Source organism: Aulostomus chinensis, chromosome 11 (assembly GCF_037954235.1).
Source record: "Aulostomus chinensis isolate RoL2024-O1b breed Wild chromosome 11, RoL_Achi_v1.0, whole genome shotgun sequence".
NCBI classification, from domain to species: domain Eukaryota; kingdom Metazoa; phylum Chordata; class Actinopteri; order Syngnathiformes; family Aulostomidae; genus Aulostomus; species Aulostomus chinensis.
Genome location: NC_141330.1, coordinates 3,567,148 through 3,592,776, shown reverse-complemented (window position 1 = coordinate 3,592,776; position 25,629 = coordinate 3,567,148). Strand labels below are relative to the sequence as shown.

General features: G+C 44.5%; 2 protein-coding genes and 1 long non-coding RNA gene across 5 annotated transcripts; 2 read left to right on the top strand and 1 right to left on the bottom strand.

The window, feature by feature from the left end:
• The first annotated feature begins 1,006 nt into the window (after positions 1-1,006).
• Positions 1,007-16,163, top strand: septin7b (septin 7b). 2 transcript variants are annotated; one of them, XM_086217765.1, is made up of 13 exons: positions 1,013-1,109; positions 3,493-3,599; positions 4,961-5,061; positions 5,169-5,303; positions 7,618-7,735; positions 8,325-8,417; positions 8,558-8,654; positions 9,148-9,199; positions 9,471-9,599; positions 10,857-10,877; positions 12,996-13,131; positions 13,897-14,039; positions 14,999-16,163. In XM_086217765.1, exons 1-13 carry the CDS (start codon positions 1,100-1,102, stop codon positions 15,036-15,038), a joined length of 1,182 nt encoding a protein of 393 aa, XP_086073891.1. In that variant the 5' UTR covers positions 1,013-1,099; the 3' UTR covers positions 15,039-16,163. The 2 variants fall into 2 exon arrangements, with proteins under 2 accessions (XP_086073892.1, XP_086073891.1); XM_086217766.1 differs by lacking the exon at positions 10,857-10,877 and having other exon boundaries at positions 1,007-1,109.
• LOC147252873 (uncharacterized) lies at positions 15,980-18,803 on the bottom strand. The gene is made up of 4 exons (XR_015118484.1): positions 17,488-18,803; positions 17,282-17,401; positions 16,981-17,148; positions 15,980-16,876 (listed from the first exon to the last, which is right to left on the bottom strand). It is a non-coding gene; the product is annotated as an uncharacterized LOC147252873 (long non-coding RNA).
• On the top strand, positions 17,111-25,372 carry ngly2 (N-glycanase 2). 2 transcript variants are annotated; one of them, XM_086217764.1, is made up of 14 exons: positions 17,111-17,187; positions 17,304-17,452; positions 17,620-18,252; positions 18,997-19,136; positions 20,060-20,235; positions 20,316-20,476; positions 20,898-21,038; positions 21,413-21,534; positions 21,836-22,004; positions 22,219-22,379; positions 23,033-23,157; positions 23,238-23,364; positions 23,653-23,786; positions 25,163-25,372. In XM_086217764.1, the coding sequence occupies exons 3-14, from the start codon at positions 17,798-17,800 to the stop codon at positions 25,286-25,288; spliced, it is 2,037 nt and encodes a 678-aa protein (XP_086073890.1). In that variant the 5' UTR covers positions 17,111-17,187; positions 17,304-17,452; positions 17,620-17,797; the 3' UTR covers positions 25,289-25,372. The 2 variants fall into 2 exon arrangements, 1 of the variants encoding a protein (XP_086073890.1); XR_015118483.1 differs by having other exon boundaries at positions 17,126-17,452; positions 23,591-23,786.
• Positions 25,373-25,629: the final 257 nt, after the last annotated feature.

The window sequence follows — 25,629 nt, the reverse complement described above, 5'->3', positions numbered from 1 at the left end:
CCTGTGACTGATTGCCAGATAGGAAACACACTTCTCAGTTCTCTCTTCTGTCAGATTATTATATAGGAAATCAGCTTTGATGGAAGTAGACTGATGGGGGGTTGTTAAATATCCAGAGTAAGATTAAAAGCAGTGAAGCAGCAGATGTTACTCAGCTTAAACTGTACACCCTGTGAGAAAATCTGCATATTAATTATTAGGTCAAAGCATCATTCAGAAGACATGTGGGCTGCTGTAGGCAGGAGAGGCTCTGGCGTGACAGGCAGAAATTTTCTCTGAGCCAGAGATAGAAAGAAAAACTGCAACACTAAGAGGGACGCTCTTTATGGTGCTACTGACATTAAAGGAGCAAGTGAAGTGGAATATGTTCCACACTGGTGAAGTGTCAGTGTGGTTACAGTAGTGGAGATCATGAATAATTTCCCCTCAGGCTTTACAGCTTGGGAAGCAGATTCTAGGGTCAGAAAAGTTTGTTTGTTAGATGGCCTGAAATTGATTCCCTGTTGCCTTTTTTTGTTTTTGTGTTCTCTCTGCTTTCTCGCCCTGGAAATGCTGTCTTTTCCTGCACGTTGGGACTGCATCACATTGATCTGCGTAAAGCAGCTGTAAGTATTGGTACAATCGTTGTGTGATAGGTACAGCCATGCAGTGTTATCAACACTTGTCAGTGTTTGCCACAATTTTCTTACTCTCCACCTTTTCTGCCATTGTTTTTCATGTCAGTGATGAAACTGTAATGATTGATGGTTTTCATGTCACGATAAAGTCATTGGTTGTTATTGTAAAGGGAAATGATGAAGGGCTGGTAATGAGCCAGAGAGGGAGCATGCCTGGAATTTGATCATTCAAGCCAACTCTATCGAAAATTCTCTTGAATATGAATTTTCTCATTTATATTATTTTATCCTGCAGGCCTAAATTTGAATGTTCTGTGAAGCTTTGTGGCTAAATCAGTTTTGCAAGGTTAAGTTAATGCTTTCATTTTATATGTTTGTTTTTCTTACAGCAGCAAAAGAATCTGGAAGGATATGTTGGCTTTGCAAGCCTCCCTAACCAAGTCTACAGGAAGTCTGTCAAGAGGGGCTTTGAGTTCACCCTGATGGTCGTGGGTAAGAACACAAGCTGCTGGGGCCTCAGTTGGCTCTTGTTTTATTTGAATTGTTTCATTGTATTCATTGCGGTCAGCATTTTAAAGTTCTTCATTGTGGTTTGTTGTTGTGAGAAAGAGATTGTGTTTGCGTGCAGCCATGTTTATACACAAGGGATGTGCCTTTCTCCAACTTTGTAGTGTTAATCACAGAGACAGAGGAGGATGTTGCATTGCTTTTATTTGCATTAATCTTGAATTATGGTTTGTGACACAGAACTGAAACATTTGGCTTAGATTTATCGAGAACTACACGCAGGGAATCAAAAATGCAGACATTCTTTTTAAAAAAAGTACTTGGATGTAGTGGTTGACCCCAGGCCAACATCCTCATTGGCTGATTAGTCCCTGTTCGGAGGAAAAATGTTTCCCTGGGTCAAAACGATTTCCTGTGGTGGAACCAGTATGTCTCTAAGAATAGCACGTCTCCCATTGCGTTCACAACACTTGGTTCCTACATGTGGTTTACTTACAATACTGCTGAAAATATTCCAAACTTTTGTCAATGAGCAGTTCCTTCTATGCAGTTTGTGGTTACTGACATTAGGACATCACAACAACGACATGTTTGAATTATCTTCTGTCCTCTGCACTGTCTTTTCAAATGCAGCTGGATGATGACCAAGTGATCTGCTGCAAAAAGTTACTTTGAAATTTATTGCAAAATTTATGAAAAATGACATTGTGACAAGCAGTCAAGAAGAGAAGAGGAAGTCTTATAAGCTTGTTTCTAGTGAACAGCTTGTCATTTTGTTGTATTATTTTTGTGCATGGAAACACACACACACACACACACACAATGTTCAGCTTTTCTTGGCTCTGATGAGCAGTGAGCCCACATGTCCCTGCTGTACAAAGCAGTGCGTCATCAGCATGGTGTGAAAGAGGAAAGGAGGATGAAAGAGGAATGGAAGGAAGGAGATGGGACTGGTATTACCACCAGTGACTGGCACGTCTGTCAAGGCCTCATGCCCTGGTGTCTGGGGGGGATAACTGGGCCTGTGCCCAGCAGTGTGCGCGCGCGTGCGCGTGTGTGTTGGAGGGTAATCCTGATCCTCGCTCATAACTGGTGGCCATCAAGTATTTAGAAAAATAAACGTGTTAGTATGTGTCATGTATTAGGAGTAAATCATCCAATCAGTCTATCTGCGCTCTGGTTCTCAAACTTTTATGCACTGGACTCAAGTTTCAATCAGCCATGGACCCTCATTTGTAGTGACTGGGCCTAACAGGGACACTTGAGTGAAAATGTTTTTGGTTGAAGTTCAGGTGCGTTCTCGCGCATCTAAACAGGAATTCTGACCCTGCATCACTTATCTGACTCTCACATTCAAAGGTGAATTTGTTAGACGCTTGAGCTGATCGGCAAGAACTAAGATTGGTATTGTTTGCAAACCAGGAATCAGTTGCAAGACAGTTATCAAGTAATTAGTACAAATGCATCAGATTAAAGAAAAGACAAAGAAAACTATGTTTCTAATTATTAGGATAATTATTACAAGTCATACCTGTTTTACATTGTTGAGACTACACATTGGCAGCTTATTTTAAAGATTCATTCGTTTATTTGAATGAGGGCAGTGGCAGGGCCTTTTTGTAGTAATTCATTCTCAGGCATCGTTCTTGATGACCCTGCCAGGCCTCTTGAAACACGATGACCTAACAACCTGTTCACTTCACATATTCTGAGCAGCTCTTTTTACTTGCCTGTCGTCACTTAGTGTTCTACTATATTTAACACAAACACACCCATAACTCATAGCGATGTGTAATGCAAAAAATGCGTGATAAACAGCTGCTGCAGTAAAAGTTCCACTCATTACCCTTGACCGGAGCTCTGCTGTAAGTAGTGGCTCGTTAAATATTGACTTGTGGCCATCAGCCAAAACAGACATTGCCAGTGGTCATTTTGACTAATTAGCCTTTTCATTGGGGAGCTTGGAAACTGGGCACACAATGGCCAACCAGGCTTGAGAAGGCTCTCAGACCACACAGCCAGCCAGCCAGCCAGTTGAACATAACACGAGACATTGTGTGTCTTGTTTCCTTTGCCTTTTAACTGTTAACTTAATTGTATTAATGTCTCGGGCAAATGTCAGTCTTGTCTCTGTACAGACGCGTGACCTTTGATTGCCTTTAGGATGTCAGCTGCGATCTTTGTGAGGGTGTAATACAGCAGGTTGCGTTTTGTTACATCCATTTACTATTTAATTCCTAGTGATGCGATGTGAAGTGATGTGTTGAAGCGTGGCCAATATTCTGCCCTGATGGGTGCATGAGGAGTGTAAGTCACCTTGATGCTGAAATTGAATTTTGTTTTGTTCTCGTTTTTCTTTTTTTCCCAGGCGAGTCAGGGTTGGGCAAATCTACGTTGATCAACTCTCTGTTCCTAACAGACCTGTATTCAACAGAGTATCCTGGACCGTCACATCGAATCAAAAAGACTGTACAGGTACTTCACTAAATACATGACACATGATATTTTACAGGTGATGTTGGACACACCCACCAACTGTGTCATAGCACTGAATGATTTTGAAAAAACATCCCATTGCCAATGACTGATACTTGGATTGCGATATGATTTGCTATATTAGAAAGAAAGTTGATCTTTAGATCATTATTCTCACTTTCATTGAAAAAAACCATGTAAGTGATAATGGGCTGATTTTTGTGGGACTCTGGATCAAACAGAGTTGTTTGCTTGTGTCTGTAGAGTACGATGTGGAAGCAGGATGCATCTGCAGCTCCACAATATTTATTTAAAGTGGTAATTTGACACAAAATTAGTCTTGGACAACGATTACACCTTCCCACAACTTGCAAAAGGCCTTATTGTGATTAATTGTGCAGTCCTATTGTGTTGCATCTTCTGTCCAACACTGAAAAATGGCTCAGTTATGTAAACAACACTGTCACTTGTGGACAAAGTTGATAAGAGCTTTGGCAAACATCCAAACCATCTTTTTATTCCAGATACGCTCATCAGACGCTCCATTAGGTCCGCCTGTACTTCCCATCATTGCCAGGGAAAACTGAGAAATTATAACCTTCATACGAATTATCATTTGTGGCTGTTTTATTGGATTGTAGGACATTGTGAAGGTGCGTGTTGCAGGCATGTTGACGTGTGGGTCTGCAGAATTCTCCCAGTAGAAACACTGAATATCTAGAAGGTGCTTGTTGAGATGTGTAGCTGTTCCAGTGACAACCAGTCATTATACTGGTGTGACTATGTGTCAGAGGAACAAATCAAGCACTTCAGAGATGCGAAATACTGAGGTATCTTTTTGATAAAGCTAAAAAAAAAACTAAAAAAAAACAAAACCCCAGTGCAATATGATATCGTACTGCCCAGGCCTACTATGTGGTACATCTCTTGTTTGTTCTCTTGCTGTTAAAATGTCAGAAGCACTGATCGTTTGCTCCAATCAGAAATACCTTTTTCTTCATCTTGCCTAATTACACTGTTCTCCTGAATCTGAAGTGCCTTGAGTGCTGTACTTCATCTGTCTGGCTCCTGACTGACAGCATTGCTACCTCCAGATGCTTCTGTGCCTTTCTGGTTTCTCAGCATAGTTCGCTAATGGCACCGCGTGAGATGGCGTGTTACTACATGCTGCCAACTTCAAATGTTTTTTTGTTTTTTTTAATGTGAAATATTTGATGTGTGATGTCGTTTGCTCACAAAGATATTGATTCCACCCCTTCTTTTTGTTTATTTTTTTGTTGGTGTTATACAGCTAAATAGTATATTTTGGGCTCTGAGGCACAATAGCAAAAATTTTCCATTTATTCTTGGTCTCTCGTCAGGTGGAGCAGTCCAAAGTTTTAATAAAGGAAGGCGGCGTGCAGCTGCTGCTCACAATAGTTGACACTCCTGGGTTTGGAGATGCCGTCGACAACAGTAACTGGTATTTCAACCTCTTCCCTTCCTCTCATATTCATCATGTACCGAGGCCAAAAGCCTTTGTCCACTACTTTTCATTCAATGGCTCTAAACAGAGGCTGTTTCTTTCAGCTGGCAGCCAGTCATTGACCACATAGACAGCAAGTTTGAGGACTACCTGAACTCAGAATCACGGGTGAACAGACGACAGATGCCTGACAGCCGAATTCACTGCTGCCTGTACTTCATAGCCCCCTCGGGACACGGGTGAGTATGAGAGACAAATACAGGTAACACACTACTGCACCTGTATAATCAGGACGAGCTGCCTTGGCTCTTAAATGTCACTGCCTGGTTTGATAACAAGAGTAAGAAGGAAGAATGGACTTGAGAAAATTAAAGGTTGGAATGAGCAGGTTAAACAGTAGCAGGAAATAGTGTAAGAGGGGAAATTAGGGGTCAGCAGTGCCACAAAGGTCACAGGCTGCTTTTATAACTGGAAGGAAAAGTGGCAATTCCTGTGTTGTCAGATAGAATCAAGCCACCGTGGCTTCGATGCAGTTTCCCCCTTTTTCCATACTGATTTCAGGCAATACTTTTGGTGCCAAAAAGAGAACTGAAGTTCAGTTCTCAGCCTGAGTAGCAAATGAATATATTCCTCCTGTAGTATTTTCAGCATGGCCCTGAGCACTTGGCTGCATCAGTGGTCAACAGCAGCAAGCTGTGCTCGCACTAGGCAGCTTCTGGGTATGTGAAGTAAATGTGTGTGTTGTCTCATACCATCATCTACGACATCTCCCCCAGGCCATCGCTGTAAACGATAATGTGAGCCTGAGTCAGCTGTCTTGTTAAATAAAGGCTGACACTTGAGGCTTGTAAAAGGAGAATAATGGAGGCAAGCAACCAAGTCAGACCTGGTCAGAGTGGCTAGAAGGTGATAAAGACTGCCAAATGTTTCAAGATGACTGCGTGTAGGGTTGTTTTTTTTTTCTCAGTATGTCTTATTCATAAGATACCATGTCTATTACACATACTGGACACCTCATGTTCTACTTTCCCTACTTGAAGTATTTTAAGAGCAGAAAGTGTGGGAGGCTTGAAATTGGGAAAAGGTTCTTGAAGCAGTGATTTACTGCCCTTGAAAACCTGCTGATATTTGCTTTGTTACATATTCAAATGCAGTGGCAGCTTATAACTTATATCCAAATGAAAGCTTGCCAAGAGACAAGTGGCCTTTTAAGTACACCAGTGAGAATTTTCAGTCTCTCATGGTTGAGTTTAATTTTGTAGGCTCCCCATTAGCCTAAACAACAGCCTCTCTTGCTGGGGTCCGCACAAAGTACATGTGATAGAAAGAAAAACAAGATATAATGAAAAGAAAATGACAGCAATTTTTTAAATTCTAAAGAAACACAACCTATTAGATAAACATAAGTGCCACCACAATTACAACCCTATGGATGACTGATAGAATCACGTATCTAACAATTAACATTATAACAGTAACATTTTATAAAGGGTAGGATGGCGGTCTTTCAGGCTGTGTAGCGGTGCTCAAGTGTTAAGAGGACAAATACACAGATGCGACTTCACTGTGAACTGTGAAGAAATCTCTGTCCTCGTTCATCCTCCCTCTTGTGTGTTATGTCCGTCCTCCTGGTGTTGGTCCAAGCTTGTACCCAGATGAGCAGCACTCCAGCCTTAAGGATGCGTAGCGTATGTTCTGAGACCGACACAAACGGTCAACTCATCCCCTCTGACACTGACTACTCTCACACAGCAGCACAGTGACCTCAAACACTGACAAAAGCTGAATATCGAGCCCCCAGCCGACGTCCCGTGACAGGCTTTCATTCACTGTTGGGTGGGTTGGGACTCATTAAGAAATGAAAACCAAAACACGCTCTCCACTGAATGAAGGATCGTGTTCTTTCCAAAACTGTTGAATGCAATGAAAACCTCCTTTCGGGACAGTAAGGAAGTTATTCCTTTTGTAAAAATATAAAAGCAAAATAACAGATGTAACAATAACAATGTAAGATAAATGAATTTAAAATGCTTGTCTTAAGTAAATGTTTGGTTGTGAATCCAAAAAGCAAATGAGCAGTAAATCAGAACAACAGCTTGTTGGGTTCATATCAGTCAAATGCATCCCAGTCCATCTTCTAAATGCTGCTTAAGGCCAGATAAGGGAATATTTCCACTGTGTCAAAAGAAATACAAACAAAAGTGAGATAATATTTTACCATAAGATGCAGCACGCTGTGGGTGCAAAGCTAAAACTAATTCACAAATGCTTTCTTATGACCCGGAGATCAGGCATCACAGATACTCTTCTGTATTCGTTTTAGCTGCCTTTGTCCCCGCGCCAGCCAATGAGGGCAGCATGACCATATCTAAATCCAACAGCAAGTCACAACTGTTCAATTAGTGATCATTTCTGTCTTTTTGGTTGTCGTCAAGCTGACAGAGTTGTCAGCGCATATCGATTCATTAAGATTTGACAGTGTTATCTTTAAGTGTGTGTGTGTGTGTGTGTGTGTGTGTGTGTGTGTGTGTGTGTGTGTGTGTGTGTCTCCAGATTGAAGCCCTTGGACATTGAGTTCATGAAACGGCTGCATGAGAAAGTCAATGTCATCCCGCTGATTGCCAAAGCAGACACCCTCACCCCAGAGGAATGCCAGCAGTTCAAGAAGCAGGTCAGTGGTTTCCACAGCTGCATACTACCACAGCAAAAATATCCCACCCAGAGGCCCTTTTTCTTGCTGTGGTCATCATCATGAGAGTGATGTTGTGCATCACAAAGCAAAGTGAAAACAAAACAAAACACTTTCTCTGGCGTTACAGCTGTTTTTACTGCGCTGATGTCCTGCACTATGAAAGGTTTTTCTGAAGAGCAAATTTACAAACAGAAAAAGAGAGCACTTCGTAGCTCATGTAAGAAATGTCATGGTTGAGTTTTCCAATGCCATTGTGAGACGCATCGAGCTTCAGTACAAACATTGAACAACAGTCATACCAGGTTTGACTTGAGTTTGAATAAGGATGAAGACATTCAAATAACATTAGAATTGTTGGCTTGAACAAAACACGAGACAGCATTGAAGAAAGATGGCACTCGTTACTTTCATCCATCAACAGCAAAGCGGGAAGTTGCAGTCGTAGTGAGTTATAGAAGTAGCACTGTCAGCCTCAAGGGTGGAAGCCAATAAGCCAAACCATTACGCAGCGTGTGACCACCAGCATGTGCATCAGGTGGAGCTAAAAGAGCTTCTTTTTCCCTTGCAGATCATGCGGGAAATTCAAGAGCATAAAATCAAAATCTACGAGTTCCCTGAGACAGACGATGAAGAGGAGAACAGGCTGGTGAAGAAGATCAAGGTACTGGGTGTCACCTGACAGGTCCAAAGACAACAGAGAAGCAGTGTGCAGGGCTCTCAGTCAGCTGTTGGCTTCAAGTTTGTAACAGAGCCCGACTCCAACACTTGTATTTATCATACCAAATATTGTTGTTGTGCTAGGACAAGCTGCCGTTGGCTGTAGTAGGAAGCAACACCATCATCGAGGTGAATGGCAAGAGAGCCAGAGGGAGACAATATCCCTGGGGGGTTGCAGAAGGTATGACTCGTAGATTAGTTAAATATAACATCGGTGTTTAAATGTTGGAAGGCCCAAAAAAAAAAAACACTGCAGGACTTAAAGTGTCACCATTGATATAGAAGTAGGTTAACAATGTTGTGTTTACCAGATATTATAGGAAGCATTCAGCTTCATTCACGAAAAATACTTACAAATTTGTTCTGACATTTTTATTAAAGCCTCAATTCAAGTCTCAAAAGCAGGAAGTACCACCTGATAAAGAGTCACACTATAAGATGACCCTTACTGAGATACAAGTTGCCATCAGGGTTTTCTTCATGTCTGTAAGACTAAATTGAGGGCTAAAAAAAGCACTCGTTCAGTGTGTAAGAGCAATTTCTTGCATAAAATCATTTTATGAATGAGGTGCATTATTTCTGATGCTCTGTGTGAATTCTGGGCTACAGATGAGAAATGTTCTATTTTGGCAATTTTGATGGGAGTCTGACTTGGTTTTTTTTCTCCTTCCTAGTTGAAAACAGTGACCACTGTGACTTCACCATCCTCAGGGATATGCTCATCAGGTAGGGAAACATACATAACAATGGATCTACATCAAATTCTTTTAGCACGTACTTCAACTAGATGAGCTGTTCATACAGTGGATGCAAATTCAACACCATTATTTGCGATATTATAGGAGCGAGAACTACAGCTTTGATTCTCTGATGGTGGCACGTGTTTATTTGGTTTTTGTTTTGTTTTGTTTTTCATAAAAATGTGCAGAATGTTAAGAAGAGTTTTGTCACTCCGAATGTTTGAAATATTTGAAATTCTTTTGTTGCCCATCCCTAGAACTCACATGCAGGACTTGAAGGATGTGACAAACAATGTTCATTATGAAAACTACCGCAGCAGGAAGCTTGCTGCCGTCACCTACAACGGAGTGGACAACAACCGCGCTAAAGGCCAGCTGTCCACCAAGTAAGTCCTGGACACGGTGAGGTAGAGACAGTAGACCGAGTTGAGATAGGCCAGTGAGTTTGCTTGGAAATATTTGCATATTAGCATTAGCTTATTTTTATTATTATTTACCTGGAAGCAAGCCAGAAATAGGACCCCTAAGTTGTTGGTTACCTTCAAGTTGGATGAGTCTTGTCGGCTGTTTAACGGTCCCATTTATGTTCATTTTAGCAGATGACATTAATTCAAGCAGTGTAACTTGTGACTGGTAGAATGTGATTTCAGATGGATGATTTGTTGTTGTTCATTTAGTTATTTATTTATTTCATATTGAGCTCCAGCAAGGCAACTGGATAAGGAAAGTGTGAGGTTGATCATTTCATTCGTTTGTTTCTGCTGTCTTCTGCCAGTGATATTTGGAACACACTGAGGGGGGAGATTAATGTGCTTCTTAAGAGGAAAATGCACACTTGACCTTTTCACACTGTAATTTGTGGTGCCCGCAACCGAACAGATCATTAATGCACAGGCTCAGGTTTGCGACCGCAGCAAAGCCAGGAGTTTTGCAGACATCCACACATGCGTGAATGAAAGAGTAGGACCATGTTGGGTTCCTTGTGATTCCAAAGAGGAAAACAAAAATGTCTCTTTGACACATGTCACGAAGGGAAAGTAGACAAATGTCACCTCGAAACAGACATGCAATTTTCAAACACACAGTTGGATAAATCATCTGTCCACCCATGTTTTTCACAAAAAAAAACCCTCACCCTCTCGCAAGTATGATAAATATCTCACATGCTTGAGTGGACAAAGCACAATTTCTCATTCTATATCCTGGCAGAATGCAGTTTTAGCCCTAAACGGTACATTCATACCAAATTAATCCTCAAATGGGTGCTGAGGTGTCAGCAGATCTGCCTCTCGATAACTTCGTTTTGTAGTTCCTCACTGTTCTACTTTGCATAAAGGTATGCAAAGTACAATGCTACTGTTTCACTCATGTAGAGCTAACGCTAAACTAAAAATTACAGCTCTTCACCTGAATAGTCTCACGCTTCTGTTGCTAACATGCAGCTGCTCATGTATTTGACACCCAGCTCACGTAGCTGAAATTTTAGGTTTTCTTAGCTTTTTTTTCCCATTTGCTAAAAGAAGTAATCGAGGTCACAAAGCACAGACTTTAACATAATTGAAGTGCATGAACTCATTGCATGCCGTGTGTGTGTCTGTGTGTGTGTGTGCGTGTGTTGGATTGTGTGTGTTTTAATTTTTTAGACTTGACACAGTTGAAGGAATGTAAGTGGTCATTTTTTTCACTTATTTTTCAGACCCCTGTTCTAGATGATCGTTCTCTCTCTGTCCTTCCTCTGTCGACCTCCTTTGGCTTTGTTTGACCCCCCACCCCCACCCCCACCCCCACTTCTCCTCTGTTAGTAGAAGTTTCCAGGAACAGTGGAAGGAAAACTGAATTGCAGCACGTCCTTATCAATCTAGCTTGACGATTCTGAACCTTGAGGCTTCACTGTTTTCTGCGGGTTTATTCTTTGCTGCCTCTACCTGCTGCTGCTTGTAGCCCAGCTTGGATTAATAATGGAGACCTGCAAGTGAAATGTTTGGAGCAGTTACTCGAGTTTATGAGATGCACAACAGTCCTGTTGAAATGAACGCAGCCCATCTCATCTTTCTGAAGCTGCAGTCACTCATCTTGACAAGCTGCCAACTAATAAGGCATCTTGGCTGAAGGCGATGGAACGCGTTGATTGTTTCTTTCCTTCAGTTTTCAAATACAAATACTGTACGTTCAGCTCTAAAATGGGAATGTTTGTAACATGGCTGCCACAATGAAAACAGTCAAACCGAGTCTGAGCAGCATCTCGCTGGCAGGTTGTCACGCACTGTGTCACCACCAGGCAGAGAGCTGACAACTCTAAAACTGCAGTGTCAGCCGTGCCAATGCTGTAAGTTTGATTTGGTATCGGTTCCTGATTTTTGCTGATGATGTCATCAATAAGACCTGTGGCTGGACTCACACAAAGGTGGAACTTTCAAACTTGAATTGTCTGTCACTCGCAACTCCTCCAACAACCTCTGCAAATATTTCATGGCACGTCTCTGACCTCCTTTACTGCAGTAAAACAGCCTGGTGAGCTCTACTAATGTTTAACCCACCGCCTTCACTAACCATCAGTGTTCACAGGTGTCCTGCATCAGCTTCTGGGTCCTCCTTCTGGTTTTCAGAGATGTTGAATGTTTGTTTGGGTTTCCTGTCCCAATCGCAGCCTTGTTGGATTTCCTCGTTCCCGAAAACTGAACCTCTTTTGTCTGTTTTTCCCCTGTATGTTCCATTCCTGAAAGGCAGTTTGATGTTGTCTCGATCCAATTCAAGACTTGTACAAAGATGTGACGACAATGTAACTACCATGTTACTACAAAACTACCACAACATGTGTTACTACAGTTAAAGGGAAGTTTCAAGCCAGCTTCACACTGCAGGACATTAGGACCGAGTTAAAGTATGATTTTACCTTGCGCGACTGTGATGGAACAAAGGTCACACAAGATTACATTTTGTCAGGCTTCAAATAATGCGTTTGTGTCTGAACCGGCCAAACGCCGTACCCTGAGCGCCACAGCCAGTACTGTGTGTGTGCTGCTGTTTTTAAGTCCTCGTGAGGTGGATGACACATTAGCTAGCTAGCATGGCAAGTCCTGACAAAGTTTTGGATCAGGCAGTAAAAGAATAAAAGATCCACACATCGAACATACAACGCACAATTATACGTAGCTGGAATACTAAAAATGGGGGTTCGTTGCACTGCCGTAAAATAAGCTAGCAGCAGTCGTAGTATTGCACAGGATTATTCTTGATACAAGAGCAGGAGCCAAAGCTGCAGGAAAAGAAACCGGCCCGGAACCCTGTAAAAGCGGATGAGAAGCAGCAGCACGTGAGGCATCACCAACTGACGCTGGATTAAGATTAAGATATCGTAAAACTGAGTGTCATTGCTGTGTCCATGAATGTCCCGTAGTGTGAGTTCAGCAGTGCTCAACCAGGTGAAACGGACCGCCATCTATTTGGCATGTTTTCAGGTGACTGACTGGAACTGCTGTGTTCTGCTGTTATACATCTTTCTTCCCCTCCTCCTCCCACTCCTTTGCTGATGTCATCCCTCTCTTCTGTAAGGCATTGTAATTTGCATGACTCGACACCTTTAAGGGAAACGTTGACATTCGCTGCTGAAAATTGGAAGAGAAGACTTGCTTTGAACAGTGATGCTGCTACTCTGACAGTGTCAATCATGAGAATCGTGGCCATGCTGATGATGATGTATTGTACTTGTGTGTGTGTGTGTGTGTGTGTGTGCGCGCGCGTGCGTGCGTGCGTGTTTGCGTGCACACGCGCTCCCCACACAGGAGTCCTTTGGCCCAGATGGAGGAGGAGAGGCGAGAGCATGTGACTAAGATGAAGAAGATGGAGATGGAAATGGAGCAGGTGTTTGAGATGAAAGTCAAGGAAAAAGTGCAGAAGCTCAAAGACTCTGAAGCAGAGGTACAACACACCCACACACTCCCACACACTCCCACTCACATGTGGGTTGGAGAATTCATGCGATTCATGCTCTCGTGAAGTTTCTGTCTGTCTTCCTTCCTCTTGTGCAGATGTGTTTCAGTGGTTCGCGTGAGTGTGTAGTTTCAGTGGATGCTCTCTTTGGCATTTCCCCCTTTTTCTGTTTCTGCTTCATGTGTCTGAAATATTTAGATCAAATGGGTATTTGGAGCTTTTGAAGCACTGTTTTTATTTCTGTAAGTTTAGATTATTGCAAATAAAAATGGAATTGTATCTCTGCAATTTGCATTACAAAACTTATTTAGATCAGGAAAATACGTAAGTCAGGTTCAACACAAGCTTTTATTTACCTCTGAAGGTGCGGGGCCTTTGTTGGATGCAGGCTTCAGTTAGGAAACATGACATAAAGCGTCCTAACTAAATAAACGAAGGAAGAATAAGCTACAGTGGGTGCAATAACATTTAGTGTATATTATATGTGCATTAACATCTGATATGCACAGTAACCCTGACATACAACAATAATCCTCTCTTATTTATTCTGCTTTTATAACTTGTTTTGAATCTATTTATGGATTTAGAGTTTCTGCATGAACCACTGAAGAAAACAAGTTCTGTATGACGGGGGCTGCGGTGCGCACTGCACTTGTTTACTCAGTTTGTGTAAATACCTCACGCTGTGATTCATACCTGTCAAGTTTCCCTTGCAGTAAAGAGATGTGACGCATCCTCTGTCTGTGTCTGCAGCTTCAGCGGCGTCATGAGCAGATGAAAAAGAACCTGGAGGCTCAGCACAAGGAGCTGGAGGAGAAGAGGCGCGTGTTCGAGGAGGAGCGAGCAAACTGGGAGGCCCAGCAGCGCCTGGAGCAGCAGAAACTGGAGGCCTCCAGGTACCAGCGACTCACTGTCTCGCCTTTGTCGCTTCACCTGCTTGTTTCAGCATTGAAGCTCCTGGGATGTGCAAGGAAGCATGTGGGGGGGGGGGGGGTGTTGATGGAATGCACACTGGAAGGTAGTTTCTACAGACAGTATCTGTGTATTTCCCCCTTGTGGCCAGCAGAGGGAGATAAAGTTTTTGTTGGAAGTCCCATATAAAAGAAGATAACATGTGATCAAATTACAATATCATAATCTTACACCATTGACATAACAGTTGCTGTATAGTGATGACCATGATTTAAAAAAATGACCGCTAGAACAGCGCCCACCCATAAGCCTCAGTTACAGCTCAGTACCTCATCGTGTCCTCATCCACGGTCTTTGTTCAGTCTCCTCTGCATCTACACTCAAAGCAGTCAATGGCGACGGTCAGGAAAACCAAAACCTCAACCTGACGATTCACCAGGATCAAATCTGACAAGAAAATATGTCTGAGTGTGACAGAGACGAGGGCGTCTCCGGCTGTGACTGCTGGGGTGAGATCAGGCTCTGACGCGACTGAATAGAAATGGAGTCGCACATGAATTTGTCTTCCAGGAAACGCGCTGACGGTGTCCCCGCTCGCAACGGTTGGCTGGCGCAGTGTTGAAGAGACCCTCCACGCATAGGCTCTGATAACAGCATGCATTACACATTACACACACAAACCAACACACACACACACACACACACACACACACACACACACACACACCAAGTAGGAAACATAGGAAACAGCCTATGAGTCAGTGGGGGGTTGGCCTGTTAATCATTTATGAGGTGATACGTGTATTTGTGTATCTTTTGTTTAAAATTTCTATACTGACTCTGTGTGTGTGTGTGTGTGTGTGTGTGTGTGTGTGTGTGTGTGTGTGTGTGTGTGTGTGTGTGTGGTCTTCTCTTCTCTCTCTCTTGTCTCTCTCTCCTGCAGGACTCTGGAGAAAAATAAAAAGAAAGGCAAGATCTTTTAAAAGACAGTCGGCTGGACCACCCCAAGTTAGTTCTGTTTGCCAACGCTGCCGGTCAGGACACCAGTGTGTGGCACTGAAACACCCACCCTCTCCTCCTCTTCCGCTCCTCCTCCTTCCTCCCCCTGTGTATCCGCTCTGCCAGCACAGCTGTACTCCTGCTCCCAGCCACTAGAGGGGGGTATTTGTTGGTATGTGAGGGGGTGGGAGGCGGTCAGAACCACCCCACAGAGCCCCCTCACTGCCTCAGGACTCATCATCTTCAAAGAATGTGTTTACCTTAACAATAGGAGAGAAAAAAATTCCATATTAGAAAGGCCAAACCCATATTATTATTTTAATTATTATAATTATTATTGATGTTATTATTATTGTTGTTATTACTGAATACTGTCCCCGGCCCCACCTGCTGCTCTTTTCCTCCCAAGGTTGTTTTTAATGATGGACGTGTTTGACTGTTGAACAATCAAGTTTATTGTAACAGGTAAGGTAAATCAGTGGCATCTGAACTCTAGTCTGATCTCCCATCACTCCCAGATATAAGAAGACAAGGCATTAACGAATCTGTTTTGGTTTGAGTGTACCTGGCGAATGTTTTAACCCTCCTCCTACCAGCGCGACAGCCTAAAACGAAATGGTGTCAACAGAAAAACCTGAAGTTAAGAAACTCTGAAACGCACCTCGGGCCTTTTAATAGACTGAAATAATGGCTAAAGCTTCTTATTTCTGAAATGTAACGCTTTCTTCTCTTCTGTGTTTAGCTATCTCCATTAGCATTGGACCACCATTTATAATGTCATGAGTATATTTCACGTTAGTTTTATTTTTATATATACCGAGCCAGCTAAGTAATAACTTCTTTTGTATGTTTAGAGAATCCTCAGAGACTTGAGAGCTGCGTCCTCTGTTTATAAAAACATTCTTTCATATATAACAGGGATCATGGACGCCAAAAAAAAAAACGACAACAACAACCCAAAAAATGTATTTCAGTCACACTGCAGAAACTGTCAGCAGGAAATGAAGAGTCAACACCGCATTTGCTTTGGCTATGTACTCCATCTCTGTATTTTTAATTTTATTTTTCATTTGTATTGTACAAAGTCACTTAATAAACCTGTGATGATATCGAGGAGTGACGTGGCTTCATTGTGGAACCGTCCTTACGAGGTGAGAGTCACATTTTCATTACATTTGCAATATCGCTGCTACCTTTCTGTCTTGGTATATTTGGCGTCATCTTTTTTTATTGTTCACCACTGGAGGGCGCAGTTCTGCCAAACGCCATCAGCTTTGGCAACATTGAGGTTTGCATGTGTGTGTGTGTGGGGGGGGGGGGGGGGATGGAGAATAATAAAGAAATTACAGACTGACCAAGTAACCAAAACACATTCAAATTAATCCAAATGTTGTACCAAAGCAGATCCACTGTCTTCTCAGCAGCTCACGGGGCTCCAGCAGGGACAGTCAGTTGTTACCAGGCAGATTTTCACTAAAACTATTAGATGACAAAATTGTGAATCTATGGCAACAGAGTTTTTTTTTTTTTATTGTGGTCACTAATTAATCATAATTGCGGGAACAAAACATGGTGTGGCAACAGATTGATTCAATTCTATCTTAGAGAATGTCAAGTAACTTGTTGCCCTTAAAAAAAATGAAAGGAACAAATTAAACCTTGTGGACAAAAACTCATGAAACTGAGGGAACAAATAAACATCTTTGGTCCTCATCAGTCTTCTTTCCTCTCTGCTGTCACTCCAGGGTTGTTTGAGGCTCCATACCTGGACTTTCACAGCTCCTTTTACCCATCAGACCCACAAAAGTTTCACATTTTTGTCCTGGAAATAAAAACAAATATGCGACGGTCACCAAGAGGCTCCTGCAGTGTTGTGCCGAAAGTTAAAAAACAAACAAACAACAAAAACATAAAGTTAAAACTTACGTTTATATGTCTGCATTTTTTTTTTGTTTAAGAGGAAAGAAAAGAAGGACGAGTTAGTTGACCATCTCTTTGACACATTTATTCATGTGACATGCAGCACAAAGCCCCACCGGATGGTGGCGCCCTGCTGGTCGTCATCAGTGCGTGGCGGGGGAGTTCGGAGTGGTGCTTTGGTGGAAAAGGACAACAAACCCATTAAGACTGGAGGTTTTGTCGTTGTTCTAATACATCACCTTTCAGAGAATCGACCTGCACCTTTGAGGGGGAAAAAAAAACCGTATAAACACTCGTGACGTCTTACCTCTCCGGTGCTTCCTCTCCAGGCGTCAAATTCCTTCTCTTGACAGAAGACGTTTGTCAGCAGCAGGACGACAATCAGACTCAAGTACCTTCAGGCTCAGGCCCTGATAAAAGTCAGCCGCTGGTGAGGAGCAACCGAGCAAAAGGTTACAAGAGAATGAAAGCAGCGGCTGTGAGTGCAGGTTTCCAACATACAGATTATCTTACTGTTTATTTAAGTCTTCTGTCAAAAATAAAGTGGAATAATAACTTAGCAATAGTGAAGAATGTGCCATTATTGTCTTTCTTTTTTCGTGGTGTCTGTTAATTTAGCAGTGGGCGTGTTTGTTTGTCCCTCAGAGGCCGCCGTAGACGTCAGCGCGTCCCGCCTCTGTCTCGGCTGTTTGAGGTGAAGCTTAAGAAGTCGGTAAATGCGATTTGGAGAGGAAGAATGACCTTTTAATCGGTGTTGAACTCGAGGGAATGGTGGTTTGTTGGTCGTGGTGAGTTCAAGGTTGCTCGCCGTCGTCGGGGAAAAATGGTTTCTTCCCTGAGTTCGTTGCTCTGCTTCCTTGTTGTGACGGCTCATGTGACCGAAGCCGCGCGGACCTCAAGGCGGCGGATGAAGCTGACCGGGGGTGATGAGGTAGTCCCCCAGGACAACACGGTCAGCTTCAGGTCCGGGAAAACCAACAGACATGGAACCACCGATGGGCTGGAGCCCGGGGACCTCGCTGCCGCCTTCAGGGTCCCGACTCTTGATGGGGAGTTCGTGTATCAGCCCGGTGCCCTGAAGGGGTCTCTGGTCATTCACGCCTTCACCAACAAGTCCGGGTTCTTGGAGTGTCTGTGGAGCTCGCAGTCGTCCCTCTCCAGCTTGGTTCAGGACTTGCCGGGCAGCGCTCAGGTCCTCTTCGTGTCCCTGGACGACTCCTCCGTGACGGACGCTCTCTGGATGCGGGACCAGCTGCACCGCGCCGCCGCCCTCCACAGGTGAGGTGACCCGGGACAACCGCTTTTACACTGGGCAGAAGGATCCATACGACCTTTCACATTCTGAACACACTGGCTAACACACACGAGCGTCGTGCATGTGGAGAAAAAGAAACTATTTTTCTTTTGGAAGTGAAGAAACGTCTACAAGTCACGTTTTTGTTGTCTCCTCAACTTGCATTCGACCGATGCCCGTGTCGTGCTGAGACCGTCACGCATCCCCGGGTTGTTGGGAACCTGATGTGGTCTCACGCCGTTAAAAGTAGAAGTGAACTGAATTCTTGCCAGATGCCCGCGTTTAGTCAGTGCTCGTTGTTTGTCGTTATCTTATTTCTCCTTTTGTGTGAAGAAAAGAGAGAAATCTTTCTGGAAACGACAGGTTGTCCCTCAAACTCGGGGAAGAATTGGCTGGACCTTCTTCACCGTGACCATGCGCTGTTTAGTGTCTGCTACACAGCAGCTACGATGGAGGCTCCCAGCAGGGTAACATGGGCCTGGCTGCCATCCTGTCAGCTGATAGCTGCCAGTCACTGCTGATGGCCGATTCTGGCCTGTCCTCTCTAATGAAGAGGATTCTGAGGGTCTTTTTGAGAACGAAGTGCTAAACTAATTTGAATTTTAAAGTCTTGTCCTGCAGGTTTACGTTGTTACGGTTTTAAAATGGAAGTAAGTCTTCAGATCAGTGACAGTTGGGTGCTGTCATGCTGCTGAGGAACTCCTTCGACTCTCCTTGCCTCTCCGCAGGGGGAAGGACGTCCTGTCCAGACTTCACTTCTCCCCGATGCCGGTCTTCGCTCTGGGCAACTGGATCCCCGGCGTGCTCTTCTCCTGGGGCTGCAGGGGACACAACTGCGGTCTCTCCCAGGCTGTTTTCACCAGCGAGGGTAAGACGCAGCCTGCAGGGGTGGAAGTACTTTGTAGCACCTGCATGAAACACCTGTGACAGGAGTGAGCAGGTTGAGAACAGCCTCCCCAGGGCTGCTCGGCTCTTGCTGAACAGGGACTCCTGATTCCTCTCCCTCTGGATTCAGATCACGATTCTCCCGCGCCGTTTTTATATATTTCATATTATCGATATCATGAGGGTTGTCCAAACACCTGATTGATTCCTATTAATATCAGGAAGAAGACAATGAGTCCCCTTTGACCCCGTGTACGGATTTAGCTTGTGAATGGAGAGCTGCCAGTGGCCAGCAGGGGGCAGTGATGCTGCATCTAATTTGCCTGAAATTTCAAGAAAATTTGACCTGAAGTTTAGTTGTTCACACATTCAATCACATGTATTTTGATTAAGATATTTTCAGTGCTTGTCACAGCCAAAACTGATGTATCCAATTCATTTTGATTTAATTTTAAATATGTCATGATTTTTTTTTTTTTTGTATTTGATTGGCAGCCCTGATTGCTACCAGCATGACTTTAATCTTCCTTTGTTTTTTCTTTGTGTTATTTATTACATTTCACATGTATATCATAGGACCAGGGGTTAGAAGGAGGAAATCAGGAGATTCACTGTGTAAATTTACTCAAAGAAAGGTTTTTGATGTCAGAGCTGGAATCATCGATGAACGGAATCTCAAAAAAACACATGAATTCACACATTATTGTCAGTGTCTGTTACACTGTTGTTGTTGTTGATACATTAAGTCCTGCGGTGCATCGTGGGATTTTTGGCACGTCCAGTGCGTTCTCTAGTGTTTCTGTATGTTTTATGTACTTAGCATTTTTCCAGCTGTACTAAGAAGCGTTTCCTCGCCTGCTTATCGACCAGAGAGCAAACACTCTGATGTCACTCTCTCCCCGTCAGGATGGAAGATGCCTGTGGTCATCAAGAGACTTGATGCCAGGTTCGATTGGCTGATGGGGCGTTGGGGTCAGAGGTTGTACCAGCTACGCGATGCGGCGGACGGTTGTGACGTCTCCCCCTCGGTGGCGGGTGCGGTGGCCTGGTTGTCTGAAGGGGGCTGCTCTTTCTTCACCAAGGTGTCCTCACGCGGATGTTTGTGTTTCTTCTTCATTTCTGTTGTTCATATCACGTCACAATAATCCAGATAATAATTCAGGTCCAGAACATGGCCAAATCCAACGCCTCCGGTGTGCTGGTCTACGCCCGGCCTGGTAATCCCATCCAGGATATGAACTGTGTCGGGGGCGAATGTTACTTTCCACTGGGCATCCCTGCTGCCATGGTGCACCTGGAGCCTTCGGTCGCCGAGGCACTCCGGTAAGACCGGCTCACGAGAAGGATTAGGAGCCACATCACGTTGATCCCTTTTTATTGGTGAACATAGATCCTGTGGTCCTGTGAAAGGCCAAGGTGTTCCTCTCGCCATCGGGTCAAGGTGCTCGAAGGTTAGATAACGGCTTAAAATCTTAAGAGAGAGGACAACATGTCAGGACCGTCACAGATCGAGACCAAGATCAACTTTATTGTCCCCTAAGAAAAACTCGTCAACACTTCAAGTCAGAGACGTCACACACACACTCAGGACGTGACACTCACAGAGACACCAAGAGACGGTGCAGCACTAGTTGGTGTGTGTGAGAGTAGCGGCTGCGGTCGATGCACCGGCCAGGTCCCGTCACAGTGACGCAGGCCTCGTGAAACCCATTGCTTCCTCTGCCTGCGGTGTGATTCTCTGCAGCACCGGGCAGGCGGTGAACGTGTCCTTCCAGACGACGCCGTCCCCAAACTTCTTCATTAGTATCGACCAACAGGGGGCGCTGGCGGAGACGGGCTGGTTCCTCTACCCCTCCTTCAGCTTCATCAACTGGCAGGCTCAGTGGTAAGAGCTGCTGCTTCATTTTTACGAGTCATTGAAAGTGATTATTCTACAGATAAAGATGTTGAGATAGCAAAAAAAAAAGAAAAGGATATGAATAGAAAAGTTTCTTCTCCTTCCAACTTCTTTTTGAACTTCGCCAGAGTTCAGACTGATACGATTTGTTGCTTGTTTTTTTCCCCTTGATTATTTATTTAATTCAAACTCTTTCTTTCTTTCTTTTTTTTTAATGTTCTCATTACAAAGAAATCCCCATCGGGGTCTCCTGTGTCCCTTAAATTAGGACAGATTAGAGATTGTACCTGAAACCTAAAACGACAGGGTCTCTCCTCAGAGATGCTCTCAAGGTCATGCTGTTACAAACGATCTTCTTTTAGGTTTGATTTCTACACAAATCTCCAGAGCAAACTGGGAACTCCTGCCACGGTGGTTTCCATCTTTGATAAAGTCCCCATGCAGGGGGACAAAGGAGCTGTGGCCGCGGCCGACCTGCCGCCAGGTAACTTCCCCTTTGAGTTTTGAGTGATAATCATTGTCAGTGTTTTTGCGTCCAAATGTCGAAGACACTTTTGCTCTTTTATTCCATGTAACTGGACTCCACAGTGGGAATTTACTCCCCGCTTGATTTTATTCTGTCCTTTATTTTCCTCAAGTGGTTTGGATGTCTTCTATATTTCACATCTTGTGTTGTTATTGTTGTTCTTCTTATTGCGATGCCGTGTGCGAGGAACGTATCAGCACCAGCCATCTTCTGGGTTTTAATGGTACCACCAACGTTTGTACCGTGCGTTTCCCTGCAGGCTGGCTGGACTTTGACGTGCTGGAGCTGGACGTGTCCCTGTCGTGTCCTGGCAGGAGAGACTCGTCCTGCGCTCAGTGGGATCACACCGTGCAGCTGTTTGTCTGCTGCGACCGCCTCGGCCCCTTCTGCAACGTCGAGCTGGGACGATGGATCACCGCCTTCCGCCGGTAAGTCACGAGCTGAACGCGCAATATCAGTCAAACGCGCACCGGTCGTGATACGCAACTGCAGAACAGAGCACACAGAACTTGAAATATTCTTAATGATATGATCTTCATTTGAGCTCCGGTTGAATTAAAAATGCTTTGAGTGGATGAAAAGCTGCCGGTCGGTTATGAGTGCAACTCCTCCGGTAGTTTTAAACGATAAAAATGTTTCCAGAGGTATCGGGCGCTGGCAGACGGACGTGTCCCCGCTCCTCCCCGTGCTGGACAGCAGCAGATGCACCTTCACCATGAAGACGGTGCCCTGGGCGATGCCGTGGATCGTCTCCTTCAACCTGAGATTCAGGGTCGCCAATCAGACTGAGCTGAATCTGGAAGGTACATTCGCCAGGCAGGTGGGAAACTGGGGCGTCTGTGGTTCAGCTGAGACTTTGAAGTAAGAGCGCAGCAGCTTTTCAAGTCCAACACAGACTTTGTATCGTTAACATTGATGAGTGTCCCATTGAAGGTGCAGTTCATAGCGAGGCTGGCGAGCATGAAGCCAGAGTTCACCCAGAAAGAGTAATTTACCTTCCTGTGACTCACTTGAACCCATGAAGAGTTTGTTTTTCCCTCCTTCATGACTTCATGGTGAGTCCAAAAGAACAGCACCAACAGCAGAACCACCGAAAACATCCGTTTACAAACTCCTAAACACTTCGTCCTGGAATCAGAAACACTTTGATTCAGCTACAAACTGAACTGCAATACAGCATCCTGGATGTGGGCCTCTCGCAGTGACTTGTGACCTCCAAAATCTGTTTAGTTCATCCTTGAATCCCAGGGAACGTTTAAGCCAAAGTTGAAGGAATCCCCTCATGGCGTTCCAGAGATATCCAGTCGGTGAGAACTGGACGGCGTCCCGCGAACATGAAGCGCGGGGCCCGGAGGTTCCGCCATCACACACACACTCGTAGTTCAAATTCAGCCGAAGAAAACGTAGTGTTTACATGACACAGCAGTTGGTACATAACCGCTTTATCCTGTCACAGATAATCATGTAGAGAAGCTCCGCCCCTTCCAAGTGATGTCACTGTACAGCGGGGGGACATTCGACAAATCCTACAATGAGAAATACCTGCCAGTCAAATTTCCTGTCCCGGCATCAACCAAAAAGGTAACAACGAGTAAACATCCATCATCTGTGTGACTGCAGCGTCACTATGTGTGTGTGTGTGTGTGCGTGCGGGTTCTTAGGTGGAGCTGTACGCCGTCATCACAGGTCACGGCAGCGACGAGAACGGCTGCGGCGAGTTTTGTGTGACCTCCCACCACTTCCTGATCAACGCCATTTTCAACAACACTCGCACATTTGACTCTGCAGGTGAGGGGGAAGTTGACCGGTGGCCATTTAGTTCCTCCCCGTTTTCCGGATCGCTTTCATGATTTAATTTTGTAGGAAAGGATTGGTTGTTTTCTTTGAGCCCAGTCTCCTCTGTCACATCCCACCAACAGTCTGGCAGCAGGTCCTCCCAGCTGAAACCCTTTTTAGCTTCTTTGTTTAGTTCATAACTCGAGCTGCTGGGTTTTTTTTTTCTTGGCTTCACCAGCAGGTCGACCGAAAAGTGTACTGACTGTCGTGTGTCTGGATGTGTTTGATGGGGACCAACAGGATCGGCGCTGGGCTGCACCACGCGGGTGAAAGAGGGCGCGGTGCCAAATGAACACGGCACGTGGCTGTACGGACGAGGAGGCTGGTGTGACGGCCTGCAGGTGGACCCCTGGAGGGTCGACGTCACCAGACAGGTCCGTCCCCCGGAGCCTCATCACGGCTGTTGTTCAACGTTCGCTGGACTTGTGTCATTTGTCGTTGCTTTGCTGTGTTGCGGTCGAGTTGAAGTAGAAATGGAGTCGTTACAAGTGCCAATGTTCCGCTGATCTAAGAGCCAGCGACACTGCCGCTGCGCCACTGAAGGTTGGCCTCTTTTTAGCAAACGCCGGTTTTAAGACACATGAAAAGCTTCCACGAGTGTGGTATTAATTGGTATTAATTCATGTAGGTGATGCAGCCGAACAGAGCATTAAAATGTCGGAAGCTCGTCAATCACAGACCTCATGTCAGGCATGCAACAAAAAACCTGCAGCAGCCAACATTCCGTTGGGAAAGGAAACAAGGGATGAATATAGTCATCAAAATAAATAAAATATGAAAGACCAAAAATATAGAATTTTCAACGAAATAAAAAAAAAAAGTCCTGTACACAAAGACTGAAATGTGATTGATTCAATGTTTTGTAATTCATCTAAATTAAATGCAGTAATGAGTCTTGGCATGGATAAATATTTCAAATATTTCAACTCAAACATTTCCTGATAATTGTGTGTGGGGGGGGGGGAAAGGACTTATAGATTTTACAGGTTAAGATTAGAAGCGTATTTGATTTTTAAGTCTTACGGCAGCAGAAAGAAGCGGAATTTTGTCTGGATCGTAGGACTCATCCCCGATCGGCCCCTGCATTTCACACATACACACACACACACACACACACACACATTGTCTCTGCCAAACACAAGTGCGGACAAGTCTCTGTCCCTCTTGTAGATTTTCAGTTTTCTTCCATTTCAGTCGCTCTTACTGCAAGGGAAGTAAACCCATCAGAATCAAGGAGAGTCTCGTTATTCTGAAGTGAGCTGTTGACCTCAAAGTCTCCTGATAAAATCATGAAAATTCCCGTCCGGTTCTCAGCCTGAGCGCTTTCAAATCGTCCGCGGGCTCCCCTGCAGGATTTAACCGCCAAACACAGGAGAAGATGTTGCACGCGAGAGCAGAGCTGGGATTTTAGTGTTCATGTCTTCTGCTCATTTCAGTGGATTTATGTGTGTTTGTCGGAAATGAAACCAGTCTTAAATGGGCAGCGTTGGCACAAGCAGCCCCTCACTGCAGCCTGGTCTAGATGACCAGCAGTGTGACTGGGACGCTCCCAGTCACACTGCAGCCTGGTCTAGATGACCAGCAGTGTGACTGGGACGCTCCCAGTCTGTGGAGCCTCTGTCTAACCATCACCCTCTTAGTCAGCATCAGTAACCGACACAGCAGGATCATGAAACTTAGCCTCAAACAAATATTGCATCTTGAACATGGCTTTAAAAATATTGCAGTCATATAAAATTCTCTCTTTCAGTTGGACATGAGTGGGTTTGAATCCAACACCGTCATCTACTTCGGCCTGTTCGGCGGGCAGGATCCCCATCCATCCCAGCAGCCGGGATACATCGTCATGTCGTCTTTCCTCGTCTTCTACAAATGACGCCCCTCTGTGTCTCGACCAATCAGTGTGATTCATGCCGCTTGTAAAATCAACTAAAAGATTAAAATTTCTATTTTGCTACCACTTTCTCTGACTGTGCCATTGACTTGTCAGGACGCCAGCGAGAGGTTTATCGATGACAACGCACAACGTAGAGCGGCGCTGGTGCGAAAGATCGCCTGCCAGGCACGTCAGCACCCGGGGCTCCTTCCCCTGGAGTTCCTCCGAAGTCGAGGAGAAGTCGTCTTCCGGCAAAAGTGACTCTCCGTGAGCCCGTCGGGCCTCAAGCTGAGGGTTCATGGGTCTGTCGGCAGCCTCTCCTTGCTAATTACGCGTAATCA